This window comes from Rhinatrema bivittatum, chromosome 12 (genome assembly GCF_901001135.1).
Source record: "Rhinatrema bivittatum chromosome 12, aRhiBiv1.1, whole genome shotgun sequence".
Classification (NCBI taxonomy): domain Eukaryota; kingdom Metazoa; phylum Chordata; class Amphibia; order Gymnophiona; family Rhinatrematidae; genus Rhinatrema; species Rhinatrema bivittatum.
This window is the reverse complement of record NC_042626.1, coordinates 71,574,810-71,594,310: the sequence shown is the minus strand read 5'-3', so window position 1 is coordinate 71,594,310 and position 19,501 is coordinate 71,574,810. Positions and strand designations below refer to the sequence as shown.

The window sequence follows — 19,501 nt, the reverse complement described above, 5'->3', positions numbered from 1 at the left end:
TCGCCCAGTCACGTGTGCTTTGTTTTGCTTCCGGTACCCGGTCGCTTCCGCTATCCGAGCCCGAGCCGCGGCGCTCGCCTGTTACCGGAGCCTGGGGCCTGCGCCGCGGCCTTTACCGGCCCAAGGAGACGATGGAGACCCGTGCAGGGCATCTTCCCGCAGGTGAGCTGGGGAGCGTGGGGGACTCTGTGGCCACAGCCCCAGGGTAGCGCCGCCACCTCCTCACCAGGCCAGGGTTTGCCCGGTGCATGCAGGGAGATGCAGTTTTCATATTTGTTGTTGTAGTAGGGAACTCCCATGGAGAAATCGTAACTGCAAGTCACTGCGTGCAGCGGGACTGGGCCAGCCGGAGGCGAGGACCTTCTCCCATGCGCTTGATGATAATGATATAGGGGCCTGACGCACACAAGCAGCGACTGTGAAATAATTAACAGATTTTCCTTTGGATGCTCTACGCGCTTGGGGAGGCCGTGGCGCTTAGTTTTATCCAGGGTCCTGCGAAAAACTGTCTCTCTTTTGTCCCCCGTCCCACAATCCTACCCGCAAATAAAGCAGGTGCAAGATCTGAGGAGCCTTTTGTACGGGCGTAGCAGATTCTCGAAGGGAAACTACCATTTGCTACTGTTTGACAGCGCAAATTTGCTGTCTGCCAGGTGTGGTGTCCTGCTTGTTGTTTTGAACAGCATACAAAGATTACAGTGCAATGCTAATGAATGGGACATTTATATAATCACAGACATTTGGAGGGGTGTGTTTACAAAACCCATGCTATCTCTTCCCCTCCTCCCGTATCTTATAAGAAAGAAGCACCCCTGCAGGAGTATTATTCATGTGGGGTGTCCTGTGTAGTATGAAAACGGGATTGGTGTGAGGCAAGGAAGAACACAGCTAATTGTAGAAGGAAATGGAAAACAGCAGCAGCCAAGTCACCTTTGTATGCAAAAAAGTACAAGGTACTTTTGTGATAATAGCAGATGTGGGGATGCTGGGTGTGGCCTGGGTTTGTGCACTGACTGCACGTCTTCTCTTACAGTGAAAGCAGGAGGAATGCGTATAGTCCGCAAACATCACAGCAGTGGTGACCAGCAGAACCAGGAAAAGGATAAGGATGGGAAAGAATGGGAAAGTAGCAGGTAAGGGGTCTTCCACTCAGACCAGAGGTTCCACTCCTGCCTTGCCAGGACACTGGTTCTCTCCCATCCCTATCTATTCTTGCCCCCACCCTTTGCTTTAGTACAGAGAATTATTTGCCATTGTTTCGTCCTGGTGTTACAGTTGTGGAAAAAAAACCCCCCTAAAACAAAAATCTTTTCCTCTTCTGTCGACTTCTTAGGCATAATTTATTTAATTATTTATTTATTTAAATTCTTTTGATATACCCATACTCAAGACTAGTGTCTTATCGTACTGGTTTGCAGTGAAACAAGGAGTAACCAATTAACTATTTATTTATTTAACATTTTTCTATACCGTTGTTTGGTGGGAACCGTCACAACGGTTTACATTAAGGCACATAAAATGAGGCTAATGTATCTTAAGTTACATAGGTGCCAATTTTAGGGTCGGTAACATAGTTTGTAATTGATATAAATTGGTAAGTGTAATGAGTCATTTCCGATTTCTGTTACTAGATTACCTTTATCATTGTTCTTTCATCCTTTTGCTGAAAGATAAAGTTACAATGAACAGGAAGATAAAGTTACAATGAACAAATAATGTGTGGACTGAAGGCAAACAGTGATAATGAAAGCATGCTGGATTGCAGTGGACAGGAAGAGAGTTGCTTTGTTCACTAATGTTACTGCTGGTCTTTCATAGAACAGAACCAGCACCTACCTATTCTAGAGAACTGTGTATCTGATAAGAGATTACATGTAGCCTCTTGGTGTTCCAGGGAAACCATTTGTTTGCAGCAGGTCTGTTCAGAGAACGGGGTATGCTGTGTAGACGAAAAAGAGCAAAGGGTGTTAATAATCACCAGTTTTGGAGTAGAGTTGAGTGCAATAAGAGTCTTTTGCTTCTTGGGGAAAAATTATTAAGTTATCATCAGAAAACAGATGTAAGGCACCTTAAATGTATATAGTGTGGAGCATGTCGGGCCTTGGAATAACTGGTATTGTTTCCTCTTTCAAAAGTGCTGCCTGGCTGAGGTAAGTGGCTCGGCTCAGCAAACATTCCACTTCAGAGTCTGTATGAGTGCACCAGTGGCGCGTGGCTACATCCCTCGTGATACTTTGTTGGGTAAAAATAATCAATTGGTTGAAAGCACGTAGAATAAAATGTATGCACTGGAGGTACTTGGGGGGGGGGGGGGGGAGTCAAGTCCCTGTCCCTGTCCCTAGTCCTGGATTGGCATTGGAACACTCAGCCCCAGGGGTGACATCAAAGAGCATCAGTGAGCTGTATCCTGTGCGCTCACAAGAGTTACTGTCTCTCCCTCCTTAGAACGTGGGACTCTTTTTATACGTACCCAGATCAGTCCAGACTCCTGGGTTTTGCCTCCCTGTTACGGGTTCAGATTGTGCTTACTGGTGCCCTGCCCAGGGGGGGTTTAATCTCATATAAACACACAATTACTGGGATTATCCCTGGGGGCTTAAACCCAGGGGCTTATCCCCTATACAATCCCAATAATTGTGTGTGGCCATTTGTATAGGGGATAAACCCCCAGGTATAATCCCAGTAATTGTGTGTTTATATGAGATTAGACTCCAGGTCAGAGCCCCTGGGCAGGATACCAGTGTGCACGGTCTGAACCTGTAACACGCCCTTCCAGCAGATGGAGACAGAGAAATTTTCACAGACACCACCCCATACCTGGCGTAGCCCCTGCAGTCTCTCAGTATTTCTCTGTCTCTAGTAGATGGAGGAGGTGCAAAACCTGCAGTTCTGATCCTTTAATAAACAAAACATACATACATAAATAAATAAAGACGGAAACTTTTTCTTCCAAGAAGGTTTCTCTCCTAGGAGGTTGGCAGGTCCTGGTGGGGGTTGTAGGGGCGGACAATCAGGGGTTGGAAAACCTAAATTGCTCTTGATACCACGCTGCACGTGAAAGCTGATGGTCCAGTACCCTCACCTGGAGTTCGGGTAGAAGCCTTTTCCAAGCTTCAGATAAGGCTGTTCTTTTTTTCTCTCGCCTGTGTCTTGTTTTGTTGTAAAGTTTAAAAAAAAAAAAAAAAAAAGAAGAGCAAAGTGTTTGGAAGCAAGGTTTGCGCTGCCTTATTGCTGTTTTTCCCCGATGCTGGCGGTGCAGGGAGGCAGCTCGGGGGATCATTCTACTTTTGTTCGGCTCCCGTTGGTTTTTCCCCTTACGGGTGTCTGCCGTGTGGTCGGTGCGGCGCCCAGGCATGCTGAAGGAGCTGTTGCTCCGTTTGTGGCCATGCCGCCACACACCTGTCGCGGGATGGTTGATGTTTCCGGTGCCTCTCAGCAGGGGAGGGCACGTTGGAAGGGACTGCGGCGGCATCCCTGTGCAGCATCGGTCTGGTGGGCCAAAAGCTGTGTGGCACGAGGCCAACGATCCCTTCCCACAGTGCGGGAGCAGCAGCCATTTTGGAAACCTTCGTGGCTAAGTCGCAGCTTGCAGTGGGGGAAGGGGAACTCCTGCCCGTGCTTTGTTCACCCGATTTAAGTCCCGAGGAAGCCCGGAGGGCAGATGGAGGAGGATTCTGAGAGTTTCTCTCCTTTTTCACCTGGATTTGTGGTATTAATGCACAAGGCCTTTTTAGCCTGCCAGGCCACGGGGCAGCCCTCTTGCAAGCGCAGGGCAGCTGGACCCCCTCCCGGAAAGAGGTCCAAGTTTTCAGGGACCTCAGGGGCCATGAGGATTCAGCGGTCCGTGGTCCTCCGCCATTGGGGACCACTGAAGAGGCTTCCTCCGAAGATTCTGACTGACAATCGTCACAGGGGAATTGCACCCCAGACGCTGATCCAGATTGTGGTCCGCAGGATCTGGCCGAGAAGCCAGGAAAGGTCCCAGTGATGGACGGAAACGATCCAAAGGTGCTCCGCCTTTTCAGAAGGAAGAGCTGGGTCCCCTGATACCGTTTATCCTGGCAGAGTTAGGTATAGTGGCTTCTCAGGAGGAATTGAACCAGGAAGATGTGTATCTGGTCATGGTGGGCTTTCGGGGTCCGGCCAAGAATTTTCCTTTTCATAAGTCAGTGAAACAGTTGGTAGTCAAGGAATGGGACACTCCAGAGACTGGCCTTAAGGTGAGCCGGGCCATAGATAAGCTGTATCCATTGCCCGAAGATACTCTGGAACTCCTGCGGGTTCCGAAGGTGGATGCCTCTGTCTCCGCAGTTACGAAGAGGATGACCATCCTGGTGGCAGGGGCCGTGGCTGTGAAGGATGTGCAAGATAAGAAGCTAGAAGTGGATCTTAAGAAGATATTTGAGGTGTTGGCACTGGGCATCTGGGCGGCTGTCTGGAGTAGTTTTATTTATTTTATTTATTTATTTAAAATTTTTATATACCGGCATTCATGATACAATCACATCATGCCGGTTTACATAAAACAGGGGTGTACAAATAACAAATTGAGTAATCTATTAGTGAGGAGGAAGCAGTTACAAATAACAAGGTACTAGAACTGGGAAAAGAGAAGAAAGGGAGAGGATAACATTGGATGTAGATATTTACATTAGTAATAACATTTTTAGATATTTACATTAGTAATAACATTTAGTAATAACATTTTACATTAGTAATAACATTTTTACAAGGGGTAGTGGTTGAACTGGCTGAATAGGATTAATCGGTGTCCGGGAATGCTTTTTTGAACAGCCAGGTCTTAATGCTTTGAGCGTCACTGCAGTGGGTGCAGCAGTTACAGGAGAACAGAAGTATGTCACCCATGGAGTCTCAGCGGGTGGAGCATTTTGAGGCCGCAGTCGCTTATGGCGCAGATGCCTTATATGACCTCATTCATACTTCTTCCAGAACGATGATGTCCGTAGTCTCAGCCAGCAGACTTCTTTGGTTGCAGGATTGGTCGGCTGATGACTCCTCGAAAGCTCAGCTGGGTGTGCTGCCATTCAAAGGCATGCTCCTCTTTGGCGAGGACCTGGAGCAGCTGATAAAGCACTTGTACCTTGTGATTTATCTAATGTTTGGGTACTTGCCAGGTAAATGTGACTTGGATTGGCCACTGTTGGAAACAGGATGCTGGGCTTGATGGACCCTTGGTCTGACCCAGTATGCATATCTTATGTCCTTATGTTTTGGGTGAGAATAAGGTTCACAAAATTGCCGGAAGACAAGCCCGAGGGGGGTCTCTTCCAGTATGTCCTCGGTATCGTGGCTAGAGGCATTTTCAGCAGAGCAGAGCTCCAGCTACTGGGCAGAGACAGGCCTCGGGGACGTTGCAGTCCTGGAACCAGTCCTTTCGGATCCATGGAGTGGGCAGGGAAGTCATCAGCCAGGGTCCAGGCGGGACTAAGTCTTCACAATGAAGCGAGGCTAGCCCATTCCTCCATTCCCGTGATAGGAGGTCGTCTCACGTATTTTTACGGGGCGTGGGCCAAATCACGTCGGACCATTGGGTACTAAGCGTAATAGAACAAGGTTACGATTTAGAATTTGCTCGGCCACTCAGTAGTCTCTTTATGAAGTCTCCCTGTGTCTCGGTGAAAAAGGAGCTAGTCATGCTGCAAACTTTCGAGCACCTGTGTCTGTTAGGAGCCATAGTTCCCATTCCTCCGCACAAGCGCTGGAGGGGACGTTATTTCATCTATTTTGTGGTGCCCAAAAAGGATGGGGCGATCCGCCCAATTCTGGACTTAAAGCAGGTGAATCTAACTCTCAAAGTTCCACAGTTTCAGATGGAAATTTTGCATTCCAACATCATGGCAGTGCGAATAGGAGAGTTCCTGGTGACCTTGGATCTGATGGAGGCAATTCTGCACTTCAGGATCCATCCAGACCATCAGAGATTTCTCCGGTTCATGATCCTAGGAGAGCATTTTCAAGGACCTTTACCAAGGTGATGGTAGTGGTGGCAGTGGCCCTCAGGAAGGAGGGCGTTCTGGTGCACCTGTATCTGGTCGATTGGCTGATTCAGGCAAAGTCACAAGACCTATTCAGGCAAGTGGTGGAGGCGGTGATGCACCGCTTGTAATCGTTGGGGTGGATAATGAACCTATCAAGAGCCCCTTCTCCCCTCACAAGTCTTGAATTTTCTGGGGGTGCGTGACGATACCTGAGTAGGGAAGGTTTTTCTCACAGAGGAGAAGTTGCAGTCTCAGGTTTGGAGTCTCTTGCAGGCCCGGGTCCCCAGAGACTGGGATTACTTGCAGTCCTCTGCTCCATGGCATCTCCCTTGGAACTCATTCCCTGGGCGTTTGCTCATAGGAGACCACTTCAGAAGGCGTTGCTATCCTGCTGGGATCCAGTGTCAGAGCAGTTTCATCTTTCCCTACTGCTTACAGACTCAGTAAGGTCCAGTCTGTCATGGTGGCTTTTGTTCAGCCATTTGGGCCATGGAGTGGACTTGGAGGTTCCACGGTGGATGGTGGTGACTACTGATGCCAGTCTCTCTGGGTGGGGAGCAGTGTGCTAGTCCCAGTCAGTCCAAGGTCGTTGGAGGAAGCATTGTGGTCCATCAATCATCTTGAAACGAGAGCGGTGCGGTTAGCCCCCCAGGAGTTTTTACCTCTAAATTGTAACCTGCTTGTGACTGTGTAGAGCGTAGCCGTGTGGGCTTGTTATGTGCTCTGCCTAGAATGCTTGCGTGAATAGGCAGATAATGCATTTTAAAATAAAAATGCATAAATAAAGAAATGGCGAGGCGCGGAGGTGAGGTAGCAGGTGTTTAGAGACGGATGATGTCTCTGTGAACACAAGGTGAAGGAACGGTGTAACCTCTCCACTCAGAGTACTGAGAAAAGGAAGCACGTTGTGTTCAGCCTCTTACTCATCCTGAAAGCTCTTGTCCCCGACATGCAGGGTTTCATTTCTCTCAGCCTCTTACCTTGTGCGTGTTTGCTCCAATTTCAAAACTGATCTGGTTCAAAGAGTTTCTATTCTTTTAAGCTCATAGGAGCTGTGGGAACTTATTGGGTACAAATGTCATCTTGCGCAATCCATACCTGGGAACTTCAGAGTTGTGGTCACCTAGAGATTTGATGTGAATTAGCGTGGGTGGTAGGGGGAAGTTGAATGGTAAACTTTCTCTCTTCCACTCTCTCCCATGCATATTTCTCTATCTTCGTCCCCTATTCCTGACCTCAGCACACTCAGGGCCACTTTAACCACCCTCCTCCCCTCTCCACCTCTCCCCGCACTCTCGTTAATCTGATGCTGTTGGCCCACATGCAGCTTTTTCTTCTTCTGTACGAGCTGAATGGTGGTTCCTCTTAGTCCATAACAAGCTGATGCAAACACTCCTCTGCTTTCTAATAGCCTGTGCAGACCCATGCAAGTACAGCGCGAGGCGTCTTCCAGCTTCTGGTACAAGCATGGTGGAAGGGCCTTACGCTATGGGCAAGACCAGTGTAAGGCTGTTAGGCACCTTAGATGACCCTTCAACCTTATGCCCCCTCCCCCCTGCTCTAATTAAGTTTCAGGGCCATAGGCCCCCTCCAGCTGAGATTTTGGTAAATAGGGTCATAATGATTATTAAGTTTATCACCACCCTTCCCCGAACAATCTTGTAAAATCACATAAGTGGACATCATGATGTTATATATTAAACATTGTTCCAGAAATGATGTCACAATGTCTGATGAATGTGTCATCTATGATTTTTGGGGTAGACTGCAAAAAAAAAAAAAAAAAAATCAAGAAATATTTACATTTATAAATTTAAAGAAATCAATAGTGCAGTGATTGAAGGTAGTGTCTGAAATGTCTGGCTGAGCTGTTTCTTCTGACTAGTCACAATAGAAAACATTCATCTTCTATTGTCTCTTTCCTCCTCCTCTTTGTAGCTGGGTTTTGTGTTACTTCACAAGGACACCCAGGTACAAAACTCAGCTGCAAAGTCACTCAGGACAGAACCTACAAAATCAAAACAGCAGTTCTTCCTGGAACTCAAACAGCAACAACCCTGCATGAAAAAGCAGCATTACAAATATTCCACTGGAGCCTGAAACATCAATACATTTCCTGTTGGAAAGACAGAATAAGTCAGATTGCTGCAGATCCCTGCACAGAATACCTCCCCTTGGTCATCCACACAGACCATCAACAAAAGCAGAATAAGTGATCACAGATTAGTAATAGAAATATGCAGACAAAACCTGAATTATTTGCACTGCTTTCCATTCCAGCCTTTTCCCTGTACGTACCAGGATCAGTCCAGACAGCTGGGTTATGCCTCCCCTCCAGCAGATGGAGTCAGAGAGAAAACTGAAAGCACCCCCTAGATATACTGGTGTGCCACCTGCGATCCTTCAGTATATTCTCTGACTCCAGCAGATTGAGAGGCATAACCTGCGGTCCTGGTCTGGTCAGGTTATTTGTAACGTAAAATTAATTAAATAAGGGGAATTTTGGACAGAGGGACAAGATCATCGGGTATCTTTCTGTCCTCACTCCTGTCTGTCCGTGTTGGTGTTTTTTCTCCTTCAGCGCAGCGCGGTTTTCAGCTCTTTAGGGCAGGCACATAGGGCTCTGCCCTGTGACAGTTCCCGGGTTAGGTGTCTTTGAGGCTGGGGGAGAGCTTACCGGTGGGCCGGTCACCCTCCCCCCACTTCCAGGGGTCCCAACCCTGAAGGGGGTTTTAAAATACAAAAAAAAAAAAAAATTCTCCACCTTAGTCCTGTCGGGCACAGGCAGTGGTTTTCTTTGTTTACCCCGGCCTGCCAGAGCCTCTTCGGACCCCGGAGGGGGTGGCTTGGCCACCCGACGAGCTGTGCTAGTGTGAGGAATTAACTCACCTCGATTTTCGCGCCTTTTTTCTCCTGGTGCCGTTTTTGTTCCTGCAATGCCGCGATCTTCGGCCTGTGCGGCCTGTGCTAGAACGGGGGCGCGACTCTCGCGGGAGGGCCTTTGTCCCCGATGTCTTCCCGGGGACGAGGGACCCTCCCGGGGGCCGAGCGCTGCCCGCAGCGATTCGGGGCTGCATTCCCCATCGCGGCATCGCAGCGCTCCTGCTAGCCGTTCTCCGGCCCCTCCTCCCTCGGGGAGGAGTGCGGCGGCCATCTTGGCCACGCGGCAATCGGACCCGGAGCTTTCGGAGGATGAGGCTTCCCTCCCCCCCTCCCCTGGCTGGCGAAACACGCGGTCTCCAGCCGTTCCGGATAGCCCTCAAGTCCCTCTTCCCTCGGGATCCCTTCGGGCAAATTTAAAACGGTCGGTCCCTTTTTCTTCTGATTTTGTGCTGCTTATGCACAAAGCCTTTTTGCAGGCTGAAGCGGGTTGGCAGCCAGAAGCCCCTTCTCCCCCTAAGGTTTCTAAACCTTCCTTACCCCAGGGAAAGCCACTGGGAGTGGGGTCCGCAGGGGCCAGTGTTCCCCGCCCATGGGGAGGGCTTGAGGGCACAGAGGCCGCGGATCCTGCTCTGGCTTCTCAGGATCAGTCAGACTTGCTGTTAGCTGACGACCAGTTGCCCGTGGAGGGGGACGACCCCCAGGTGCTGCGTTTATTCGGTAAGGAGGAATTAAGCTCACAAATTCTGCATGTCCTCCAGGAGCTTGAGCTCACGGCGCCCCCCCAGGACGCTGACACCTCGATGGGGGATATCGCTATGGCAGGGATCCGGGCCCCTCCTCAAACCTTTCCGTTCCATCATAAGGTTTTACAGATTGTTTCCAAGGAGTGGGAGCTGCCTGAATCCTCTCTGCGGGTCACTCGGGCTATGGAAAAGCTATATCCCTTGCCTAAAGATTCCTTGGAACTCCTAAAGACACCGGCGGTGGATTCGGCGGTCACGGCAGTGGTTAAACATACGACTATCCCCGTCACGGGTGGGATAGCCTTGAAAGATCTTCAGGACCGTAAGCTGGAGGTCTTACTGAAGCGTATTTTTGATGTGGCGGCTCTAGGTGTCCGGGCAGCGGCGTGCAGCAGCCTCGTACAGAGGGCCAACCTGCGATGGGTCCAGCAGTTGCTGACCACGCAGGAGCTTCCTCCGGGCGAGGCTGAGCAGGCCAATTGTGTGGAGGCTGCAGTCGCTTATAACCCAGATGCCTTATATGATTTGTTGCGTACGTCGGCACGCATCATGTCCTCGGCTGTCTCGGCTCGGCGGTTGCTGTGGCTCCGTCGTTGGTCGGCGGACACCACCTCAAAGGCAAGATTGGGCTCCTTTCCCTTTAAGGGCAAGCTGCTTTTTGGTGAGGAGCTGGATCAGCTCATTAAGGACCTAGGCGACAACAAAGTGTATAAGTTGCCGGAGGATAAGCCGCGCCAAGCACGGGCGTTTGGGAATGCAAGGGCTCGCTTTCGCGGTCAACGACGTTTTCGTGCGGGACGAGGCGGTTCCTTTCCCCAGCGGCAACAGACCACGAGAACCCAGTCTTGGTCTCCTTCCTTTCGGGGCAGGAGGCCTCAGCGTGGAGGCTCCTCGCAAAGTTTTGCTGCTATTAAGCCCGCGCAATGAAGGTGCGCAGGCCCATTCCTCCGTTCCCGTTATCGGAGGACGGCTGTCCCGGTTTTGGGAGGAATGGGTCAAGATAACTTCAGATCAATGGGTCCTCGATGTGGTCCGGTACGGTTACGAGTTGGATTTTGTACGTCCCCTCCGGGATCTTTTTCTGGTATCGCCGTGCGGTCCGATGGAAAAGAGGCTGGCTATAGCTCAGACGCTCGATCACTTACAGGCTCTGGGAGCGGTGACTCCGGTTCCACCGGACCAGTTGCGAACAGGTCGGTATTCCATTTATTTTCTGGTTCCCAAAAAGGAGGGTACTTTCCGACCCATCCTGGATCTCAAAGGGGTAAACAAGGCCCTGCGAGTGCCTCGCTTTCGGATGGAGACTCTACGGTCTGTTATTGCGGCCGTCCACAAGGGAGAATATTTGGCTTCTTTGGACTTGACGGAGGCTTATCTCCATATCGGTATCCGAGAGCGTCATCAACGGTTTCTACGCTTCATGGTGCTAGGGTCCCATTACCAGTTCTGCGCCCTTCCTTTCGGTCTGGCCACCGCGCCGCGCGTGTTCACCAAGGTGCTCGTCGTGGTCGCGGCTTCTCTTCGTCGGCAGGGGGTACTTGTGCACCCTTACCTCGACGATTGGCTCATCAGAGCAAAGTTGCACGCGGCTTGCAAACGGGCAGTTTCCCTGGTAGTGACTCAACTTCAGTCGTTGGGTTGGGTAGTCAACTTCGCGAAAAGCAGACTCGAACCGACACAACAACTGGAGTTTTTGGGCGCGCGCTTTGATACCTCGGTGGGCAAGGTTTTTCTTCCTCATCAGCGCATGTTCAATCTCATGGCCCTGGTCCAACGTTTGCTGGATCTCCCATCTCCCACGGTGTGGGATCATTTACAGCTTATTGGTCATATGGTATCTACTATGGAGATGGTACAATGGGCCTTCGCGCATATGCGGCCCTTACAGAGATCTCTGCTTTCTCGATGGGATCCCAGATCAGAGGATTTCGGTCTGGAACTCCCTCTACTGGAGGAGGCCCGCTCCAGTTTCGCCTGGTGGCTCAATCCGAACAACCTGCTCCAAGGAGTGACCCTAGAACCCCCATCTTGGCTGGTGGTGACTACGGATGCCAGTCTGTCTGGTTGGGGGGCGGTCTGCCAATCCCGAGCTGTTCAGGGCACCTGGACAGCACGCCAGTCCACGTGGTCCATCAACCGCCTGGAAACCAGGGCGGTGCGTCTAGCCTTGCGTCGCCTCCTTCCACTGGTAAGCGGCCGGGCGGTCCGAATTCTGTCAGACAACGCGACTACAGTGGCGTACATAAATCGGCAGGGAGGCACGAAAAGTCGTGCGGTAGCAATAGAGGCCGCGCTGCTGATGACTTGGGCGGAACGCCACCTATCGCGTCTAGCGGCCTCCCACATTGCCGGCGTAGACAATGTGCAGGCAGACTACCTCAGTCGACGACATCTGGATCCCGGCGAATGGGAGCTTTCGCCGGAGGCAATGATGCTCATCGTGCAGCGCTGGGGGATTCCGCACCTCGATCTCATGGCGACTCGGGCGAATGCGAAGGCAGCGCGGTTTTTCAGTCGAAGAAGAGAGCACGCGTCGGAAGGAGTGGATGCGCTGGTACTGCCGTGGCCCCGTCACATCCTTCTGTACGTGTTTCCACCGTGGCCCCTGGTGGGGAAGGTGTTACGCCTCATAGAGTCCCATCAAGGTCCGGTGATTCTCGTGGCTCCGGAATGGCCACGTCGTCCATGGTTCGCGGATCTAGTCAACCTGGCGGTGGACGGCCCTCTACGATTAGGTCATCTTCCCAACCTTCTGAGTCAGGGTCCAGTGGTTTTCGAGCTGGCGGATCGATTTTGTCTGGCAGCCTGGCTTATGAGCGGAAAAAGTTGAGGAAACGTGGTTACTCGGACGCGGTGGTGTCTACCCTGCTTCGAGCGCGTCGGTCTTCTACTACTCTTGCTTACGCTAGGGTTTGGAAGGTCTTCCATGCTTGGTGCGCCGGATTGGGTATCACACCTAAGCGTTCGACGGTCCCTCAGATCCTCATGTTCTTGCAGGAGGGCCTGACGAAAGGGTTGGCCTATAATTCGCTTCGTGTCCAGGTGGCGGCTCTGGGATGCTTAAGAGGTCGGTTGGACGGGTCTTCCCTTGCGTGTCATCCCGATGTAGCTCGGTTCTTGCGAGGGGTTAGGAACTTACGTCCTCCTCTTCGGCTTCCCTGTCCTTCCTGGAACTTGAATTTGGTACTACGTGGTTTGTGTGTGGCTCCGTTTGAGCCTCTACACTCGGCTTCGTTGAAGGATCTGACCCTCAAGACGGTTTTTCTTGTGGCTATTTCCTCGGCTCGGAGAGTGTCGGAGCTCCAGGCTCTTTCTTGCAGGGAACCGTTCTTGCGTATTTCTGATTCGGGTGTTTCCTTGCAAACCGTGCCGTCCTTTTTACCTAAGGTGGTCTCGGCGTTTCATGTCAACCAGACGATTGAGCTACCCTCCTTCTCGGCAGAGGACTTGCGGTCTCCTCCAGGTAAGGACTTGCGACGTCTGGACGTCCGGCGAGTTCTCCTGCGATATTTGGAGGTTACCAACGAATTTCGAAAGTCGGATCATCTCTTCGTGTTGTGGAATGGGCCCAAGAAGGGGCTGCCGGCATCTAAGGCTACGATTGCACGATGGTTGAAGGGGGCCATTGCGTCCACATACATTGGCTGCGGTAAATCGGTTCCGGATGGGCTCAAGGCTCATTCGTTGCGTGCTCAGGCGACTTCGTGGGCGGAGAATCGATTGGTCTCTTCCCAAGAGATATGTAGGGCGGCCACTTGGAAATCTTGGCATACGTTTGCCAAGCACTATCACCTGGATGTCAGGGGGCCGTCCTCACAGTCGTTTGGTAGCAGCGTGATTCGAGCGGGACTCTCAGGGTCCCACCCCAGTTAAGGCGGCTTGGGTACATCCCAGCTGTCTGGACTGATCCTGGTAAGTACAGGGAAAGGAAAATTAGGTTCTTACCTTTGCTAATTTTCGTTCCTGTAGTACCATGGATCAGTCCAGACGCCCGCCCTCTTCTTCTGGGAGTCCGCTCGTGTTTTCTTTCCGGTTCGTGTCCACGCCACAGATGACGCGTTTTTTCGCGGTACCCTGTTCGGTTGTTGCATGTTACCTGTGCATTTTTGATGTTCTATTTGTTTGTCTGTGTTTCTGGAGGTTCCTGTTTGATCTGGCCTCTAAGTTGGCATACACTCTGAGTTTTTGGAAAATTTTGGGGGTGGCATTTCTCATGGTTGGATTCCTGTCTGCTTTGATATCACATATACTGAAGGATCGCAGGTGGCACACCAGTATATCTAGGGGGTGCTTTCAGTTTTCTCTCTGACTCCATCTGCTGGAGGGGAGGCATAACCCAGCTGTCTGGACTGATCCATGGTTCTACAGGAACGAAAATTAGCAAAGGTAAGAACCTAATTTTCCTATTCCTCACGTCTGTTTCCTACAGGTAGAAGGGGAGAGGGGAGCAAGCGGAGGGAAAGAGCTGGTTTAGAGAGCAGAGTGGCTGATCTTTGCTCTGCAGTGTCTTCTCAAGGCTCACTTCCTCCCCTCCTGTCCATGAATGACAGGAGGGGAGGGGCTGCATTAGTGAGCAGAGTGAGTGCTCTGATCTGTGCTGTCTGCTCCAGGCTTACCCCCTCGCCTCCTGTTCCCAGCTTGCTGCCTGGGAGGGGGAAGTACAGGGCTGTTCTCTGCTGCCTGAGACTGGGATCATTGGCCAATAAAAGTCACTGGGGCAGAGCCCTGTGTGTTCATACAGCCAAGTGCACTGTTTAACTGCTGTCGGACGCGGATTAAATAGGCGCTAATCCACCCCTATTGCAACAGGGGGATTAGTGCCTATTTAACCCGTGTCCGACATGGAGTGAATGAGTTAGCATTCATCACATGCAAATGCATGTGAATGAGGCTATTACTCAGTCACTCCAGATGCAAAAAGAATAAATGTGCATCTCAGAAAAGTCAGCGCCCACTTTCTGCGAAAATTATTGCATCGGCCCCATAGCTCTCACAACTCAGCAGAGAACAGCCCTCTGCTTCCTGCACCAGCCCTTACTCTCTCATGTAGCTTGCAGGGAGCAGAAGCAGGTCGATCCAGTAAAGTGTGCTCCGTCGGAGCGCACTGTCACCCTGCTCTTGGACGTGCGTTTTCCCTTACCCCTTATTCAGTAAGGGGAGGAAAACACGCGGCCCACCCGCGGCACCTAATAGGGCCATCAACATGCAAATGCATGTTGATGGCCCTATTAGGTATGCGCGCGCGATTCAGTAAGTAAAATGTGCAGCCAAGCCGCACATTTTACTCTAAGAAATTAGCGCCGATCCAAAGGTCGGCGCTAATTTCTTCCGGCGCCAGGAAAGTGCACAGAAAAGCAGTAAAAACTGCTTTTCTGTGCACCCTCCGACTTAATATCATAGCGATATTAAGTCGGAGGTCCCCAAAAGTATAAAAAAGTAAAAAAAATAAAAATAAAAATTTGAATTCGGCCTGCGGCTGTCGGGCCGAAAACCGGAAGCTCAATTTTGCCGGCGTCCGGTTTCCAAGCCCGTGGCTGTCAGCGGGCTCGAGAACCGACGCCGGCAAAATTGAGCGTCGGCTGTCAAACCCGCTGACAGCCACCGCTCCTGACAAAAAGGAGGCGCTAGGGACGCGCTAGTGTCCCTAGCGCCTCCTTTTCCCCGTTTTTCCCGCGTCACCTCATTTAAATACTGAATCGCCCGCACCGGCGAGGGGCCGGTGCGCACGCCGGGAGAGCGGGCGTTCGTCCGCTCTCCCGCGGTCTTACAGTATCGACCTGAAGGAGAGGGAGTGAGGCTGAAGTTGGAGCAGACAGAAGAAAAGAGTCATGGTATTCCTTAAACTAATCCCTCTCCTCCTGTTATTTATTTTGATTTTAAATTCTACTTCAAGCAGCTTACAATATATTGTTATTTATTAAACTTGATATTCCACTAGTAATTATACATCATCAAAGCGATGTAAACACAACACCTTCAAAGATATACAATAGTACATCTCCACATTTTATACTGATCAATCTTTGTTTGCTTGTCATGTAGAGAGCAGGAGGAGATGGGGTGGGGTAGGAGTGGACAGAGCAGAACAAAAAAGAGCTACTCGGCTCCCTAATGCCCTCCGTTCTGTTGTTTCTCTCTGCTCCCAAGCGGCCTGGAGGGGCCGGCACTGGAATACAATTCTCCAGGCCAGAACCTGGAGAATTCCCAGTAACAAACCAGTAATCTTTTTTTTTTTTCTGCTCAAGCTGGAATCTGGAATACATTTTGCTGATTGGGGGGGAAAGCTTTTCTTCAGAATGAAGGCGTGCAGGCTAGATTTCCAGCTCTCCGGATATTTTTGCCAAGAAGAATGCTAAATGCATCATTTTGTTTTTGATCCTGCTGCTGTGCCTTGAAGACTTCACCTTCCCAGCTTTCAGGTCAGCCTAACCCTGTTTGGTCCCAGAAGACTTTTTGTTTTACAATAAAGATATATTTTGTGTTTCTGCAGAAAGTTAAGGCTTGTTCCCATATAATTGGAAGTGAAAAGGTGAGTGTGGTGCTGAGCAGTTCCCTTAAATAAATAACCAATAAAGGTTGCTCTGACGGTGAAATACCCAGTCTTTAAGTGGCTTATAACTGGGTCTGGGAGAATGCAAGAAAGGGCATTGCTTACCACTATGCCTTGATTACTGTTCCTTTTTTCACAGATAGCTCCTGGTTGCAAACATTTTTATTTCTGGGTATTTCTCTATTTGTCAGAGTTCTTTTTTTTTTTTTTTTTAAGTTTCCATCATGAAGCAAATGAGACAATTACTGAGAACAAAGATGCAGGAAGGTATTCAGTAGCACCTGTTAGACAGAGACACAATTAAATCACAAACAGAGAGGGGACAGGAATGGAAATCAGTTTCACTTCTCTCAGAAACTGGGTATTTGCATTAGAAGAATCACAGAGTCTGTCTGCTGAGATCAGTTAGGCTGTAAAACTTCCAGGAGGAGAGTTTTGGTGCAGAAATGGGATTGCTCTTGGTGAACTGGCAGGGGAGCGGGTGATCTCCCTGAACACGGGCAGCCAGCGTCCTGTTGTCTGCCTCTGAGAAAAGCAACTCAAATGTTTAGCAGAAACTCAGTCCAAGCGTTTATTTGCTCTGTAGACTTTGCATGAGAAATACTGCTGGGGGGATTTCTTTTCTGCTCATTCTTTCATTGTCTTTGCTTGTTTCCAGCCCTCCCAAGCAAACTCTTATTATATCGGGCGCTATAACCAGGGTAAGAAAAGTTCTTTTATTTTCTCTCCTAACTCTGTAATTTGTAAGATGTCATGGGACTGATGGGTTAACTTAAAGCCGGGCAGACTAGAGGAGACTTTCCTGTCCCCCTGAGCAGAGGCTGAGCGCCGGCTGCAGTGGGGTCTCTGCGTACAGCACATGGTGCGGCCTGAAGCATTGATTTCACTCTGTACATGATCCCTGATTAAAATCAGGGCTCTGGGGGGGTGGGGGTGCAGTCCCAGCAATCAGAAAGACTCCATCGTTATTCAGTCTGCACATGATGTGGCCTGAAAGGAAAGAGAGTGAAGACTTCACTTACAAGGTGCTGCTTTTCTTTTGTGTCTTTGCTGACTTTTAGGGTGACAAAGACTTTCCTCCAGCTGCTGCCCAGGTGGCCCATCAGAAGCCTCAGCCGTGTGTGGAGAAACTTCCACCCCCGCACCACATTAACCAACACATACACCAGCCACGCAAGTGATGTGCTGCGGCCGGGTGCAGTGAAGCAAAGCTGGAATGTAACTAAAAGTATATATTGTACAGATACCTGGCCTGAAGCCAGGCGCGGAGCAAGAAACGCCAAAGATGTTTTACTCCTGCTTAATGGCACTTGAAATGGGCTCTCTGTTGTCGTCAGAGTACTGTAACTGTCTGAACAGGTCACTGGGTTGGTTTCTTGGAAATATGGGACACGAGTGGTTGGATTTGATTCTAGAGCTAGCTACAGAAGTGACGCTAAAGAAGCAGTGGTAGATAAGTCTTTTCCGTGGCCATAGTTTGACGAGTGTTCCCATGAAAACTCCTTCTCTCTTTCACACATCTGACATGAGTTATGGCAGGAGCCTTACAGTGAGGAGATACTGGATGTCTCTTCCCCTAACTCCAGATGTAGGCCTAAGCTAGTTTGGGATGGGAACAGCCAGAAGCAGATCCTAGGCTCACCAGCACTGAGCGGATGGGGGAGTTTGCTGAGTGTCAGGATATTGTAAAGAGTGCATTATAATTTGCTGGTTGTCCTTGGTCCAAGGACCACTGTAAGGTTCTCCATCCACATGGTGGGAGGCAGGCTACTGTGCTCTCATTCACCTTTCTTTCTTTCAGGGCCCTGTTCTGTCTTTGGGGTTGGCATAGATTTAATCTCATCTGAGAAGGAAGCCTCATTTTGGGGTGCAGGAGTCCCATTTCAAGCCACATTAGATGTCACACTGGAGTACCATGATCTGATTGGCTCCTTGTAAAGTGAGTTATGAGGTCTGAGTATCCGTTTCCCATTATTTTATTTTTCTGTGGGATGAGGACAGAGGATGGAGAAGGATACATTTTGTTAGATTTATTATTGTCAGTCTGTCACTGGCCTATAAACGTTTGGTTAAGTGCATCAGCAGACGTCCCGAAGGACGGAGGGGAAGTGCCAGCCTTTGAATGCTCTATGAGCTGTCGCTTCCCTTGCCCAGTACCATAGACCTTTGTGAAGACCCTGCTCTTTCTGCCACCCCATCTCTGCTCTCCCCCCTCTGCACTTTTTTCCTAGGTGTGCGGACCTCTGCTACTCTTAACTCGAGGCCTTGGCGCGTGATACTCCAGCATCAGCACACGCAGTCTGTGCCAGTGGCGGGTGAAGAAGCACAGCTGGTGAGGGCTGGCTGTGGAGATAGCTCATGGGGTGGTAGAAATGTCAAACTTTTGGTTTTTGCATTGTGTAGCTCCAGAAGGTCCCTGTGTGCTCCCATACCTCCTGTTGGGATGAAGGTACCCATTAGTCTAGTATCTCCCATTCTGAAAACTTTACAGCTGCGGAAAACTACTTTGTGATGGTTTTTTGTTTTTTTTTAAGGAATTTGTTAACTATTTTATGTAACTTAAATTGGAATTTAGAAGAAACAGTTGCCATTGTTGCTTTTCAGTGTTTTCCTAAGCATGGCAGTAAAGGCTGATGTACTGAAGTGAATTTTGTTTCCTTGCACTTGACTTTATCATCTGGAAGGATAGGGTTAAGAACATAAGAAATTGCCATGCTGGGTCAGACCAAGGGTCCATCAAGCCCAGCATCCTGTTTCCAACAGAGGCCAAAACCAGGCCACAAGAACCTGGCAATTACCCAAACACTAAGAAGATCCCATGCTACTGATGCCAGTAATAGCAGAGGCCAGTGTGTGTTGAGTGAAATTGAATTTTCTCCGATTAGTCTTAAATGTGCTACTTGCTAACTTCATGGAGTGCCCCCTAGTCCTTCTATTATCCAAAAGTGTAAATAACCAATTCATATCTACTCGTTCTAGACTTCTCATGATCTTAAAGACCTCTATCATATTCCCCCTCAGCTGTCCCTTCTCCAAGCTGAACAGCCCTAACCTCTTCAGCCTTTCCTCATAGGGGAGCTGTTCCATCCCCTTTATCATTTTGGTTGGCCTTCTCTGGATTTAATGGGCACTGCCACTGCAGCCCGTGTGTAACATTACAGTAAGTGCTTTGCATTGTGGGTTTCTTCTGGTGCTCCCCACAGTACTCATGTGCAGCCTGGGAGAAAGAAATTCACAAACCACTTTTGGAAAAGACAAATTCTTTTACTCGGAATACAGCAGTTCACCATGGGTACTCTGGCACATTTCCCTTCACTATAGAAGGA

General features: G+C 49.8%; 1 protein-coding gene across 2 annotated transcripts; it reads left to right on the top strand.

Annotated features, from left to right (window-relative positions):
• Positions 1–288: 288 nt before the first annotated feature.
• Positions 289–18,823, top strand: LOC115074067 (death-associated protein 1-like). Of its 2 annotated transcripts, none has more exons than XM_029573180.1 (4): positions 289–492; positions 1,034–1,133; positions 16,834–16,876; positions 17,237–18,823. In XM_029573180.1, exons 1-4 carry the CDS (start codon positions 447–449, stop codon positions 17,354–17,356), a joined length of 309 nt encoding a protein of 102 aa, XP_029429040.1. In that variant the 5' UTR covers positions 289–446; the 3' UTR covers positions 17,357–18,823. The 2 variants fall into 2 exon arrangements, with proteins under 2 accessions (XP_029429040.1, XP_029429039.1); XM_029573179.1 differs by lacking the exon at positions 289–492 and adding an exon at positions 830–953.
• The last annotated feature ends 678 nt before the right edge of the window (positions 18,824–19,501 follow it).

Bases quoted from the DNA above. Each gene is read 5' to 3' on its own strand.
- LOC115074067 (XM_029573179.1), top strand. From the start codon at position 905: ATGGAAAACAGCAGCAGCCAAGTCACCTTTGTATGCAAAAAAGTACAA. The intron at 954-1,033 runs GTACTTTTGTGA...CTTCTCTTACAG, and splicing joins TGTATGCAAAAAAGTACAAG to TGAAAGCAGGAGGAATGCGT. The intron at 1,134-16,833 runs GTAAGGGGTCTT...GCTTGTTTCCAG, and splicing joins AAAGAATGGGAAAGTAGCAG to CCCTCCCAAGCAAACTCTTA.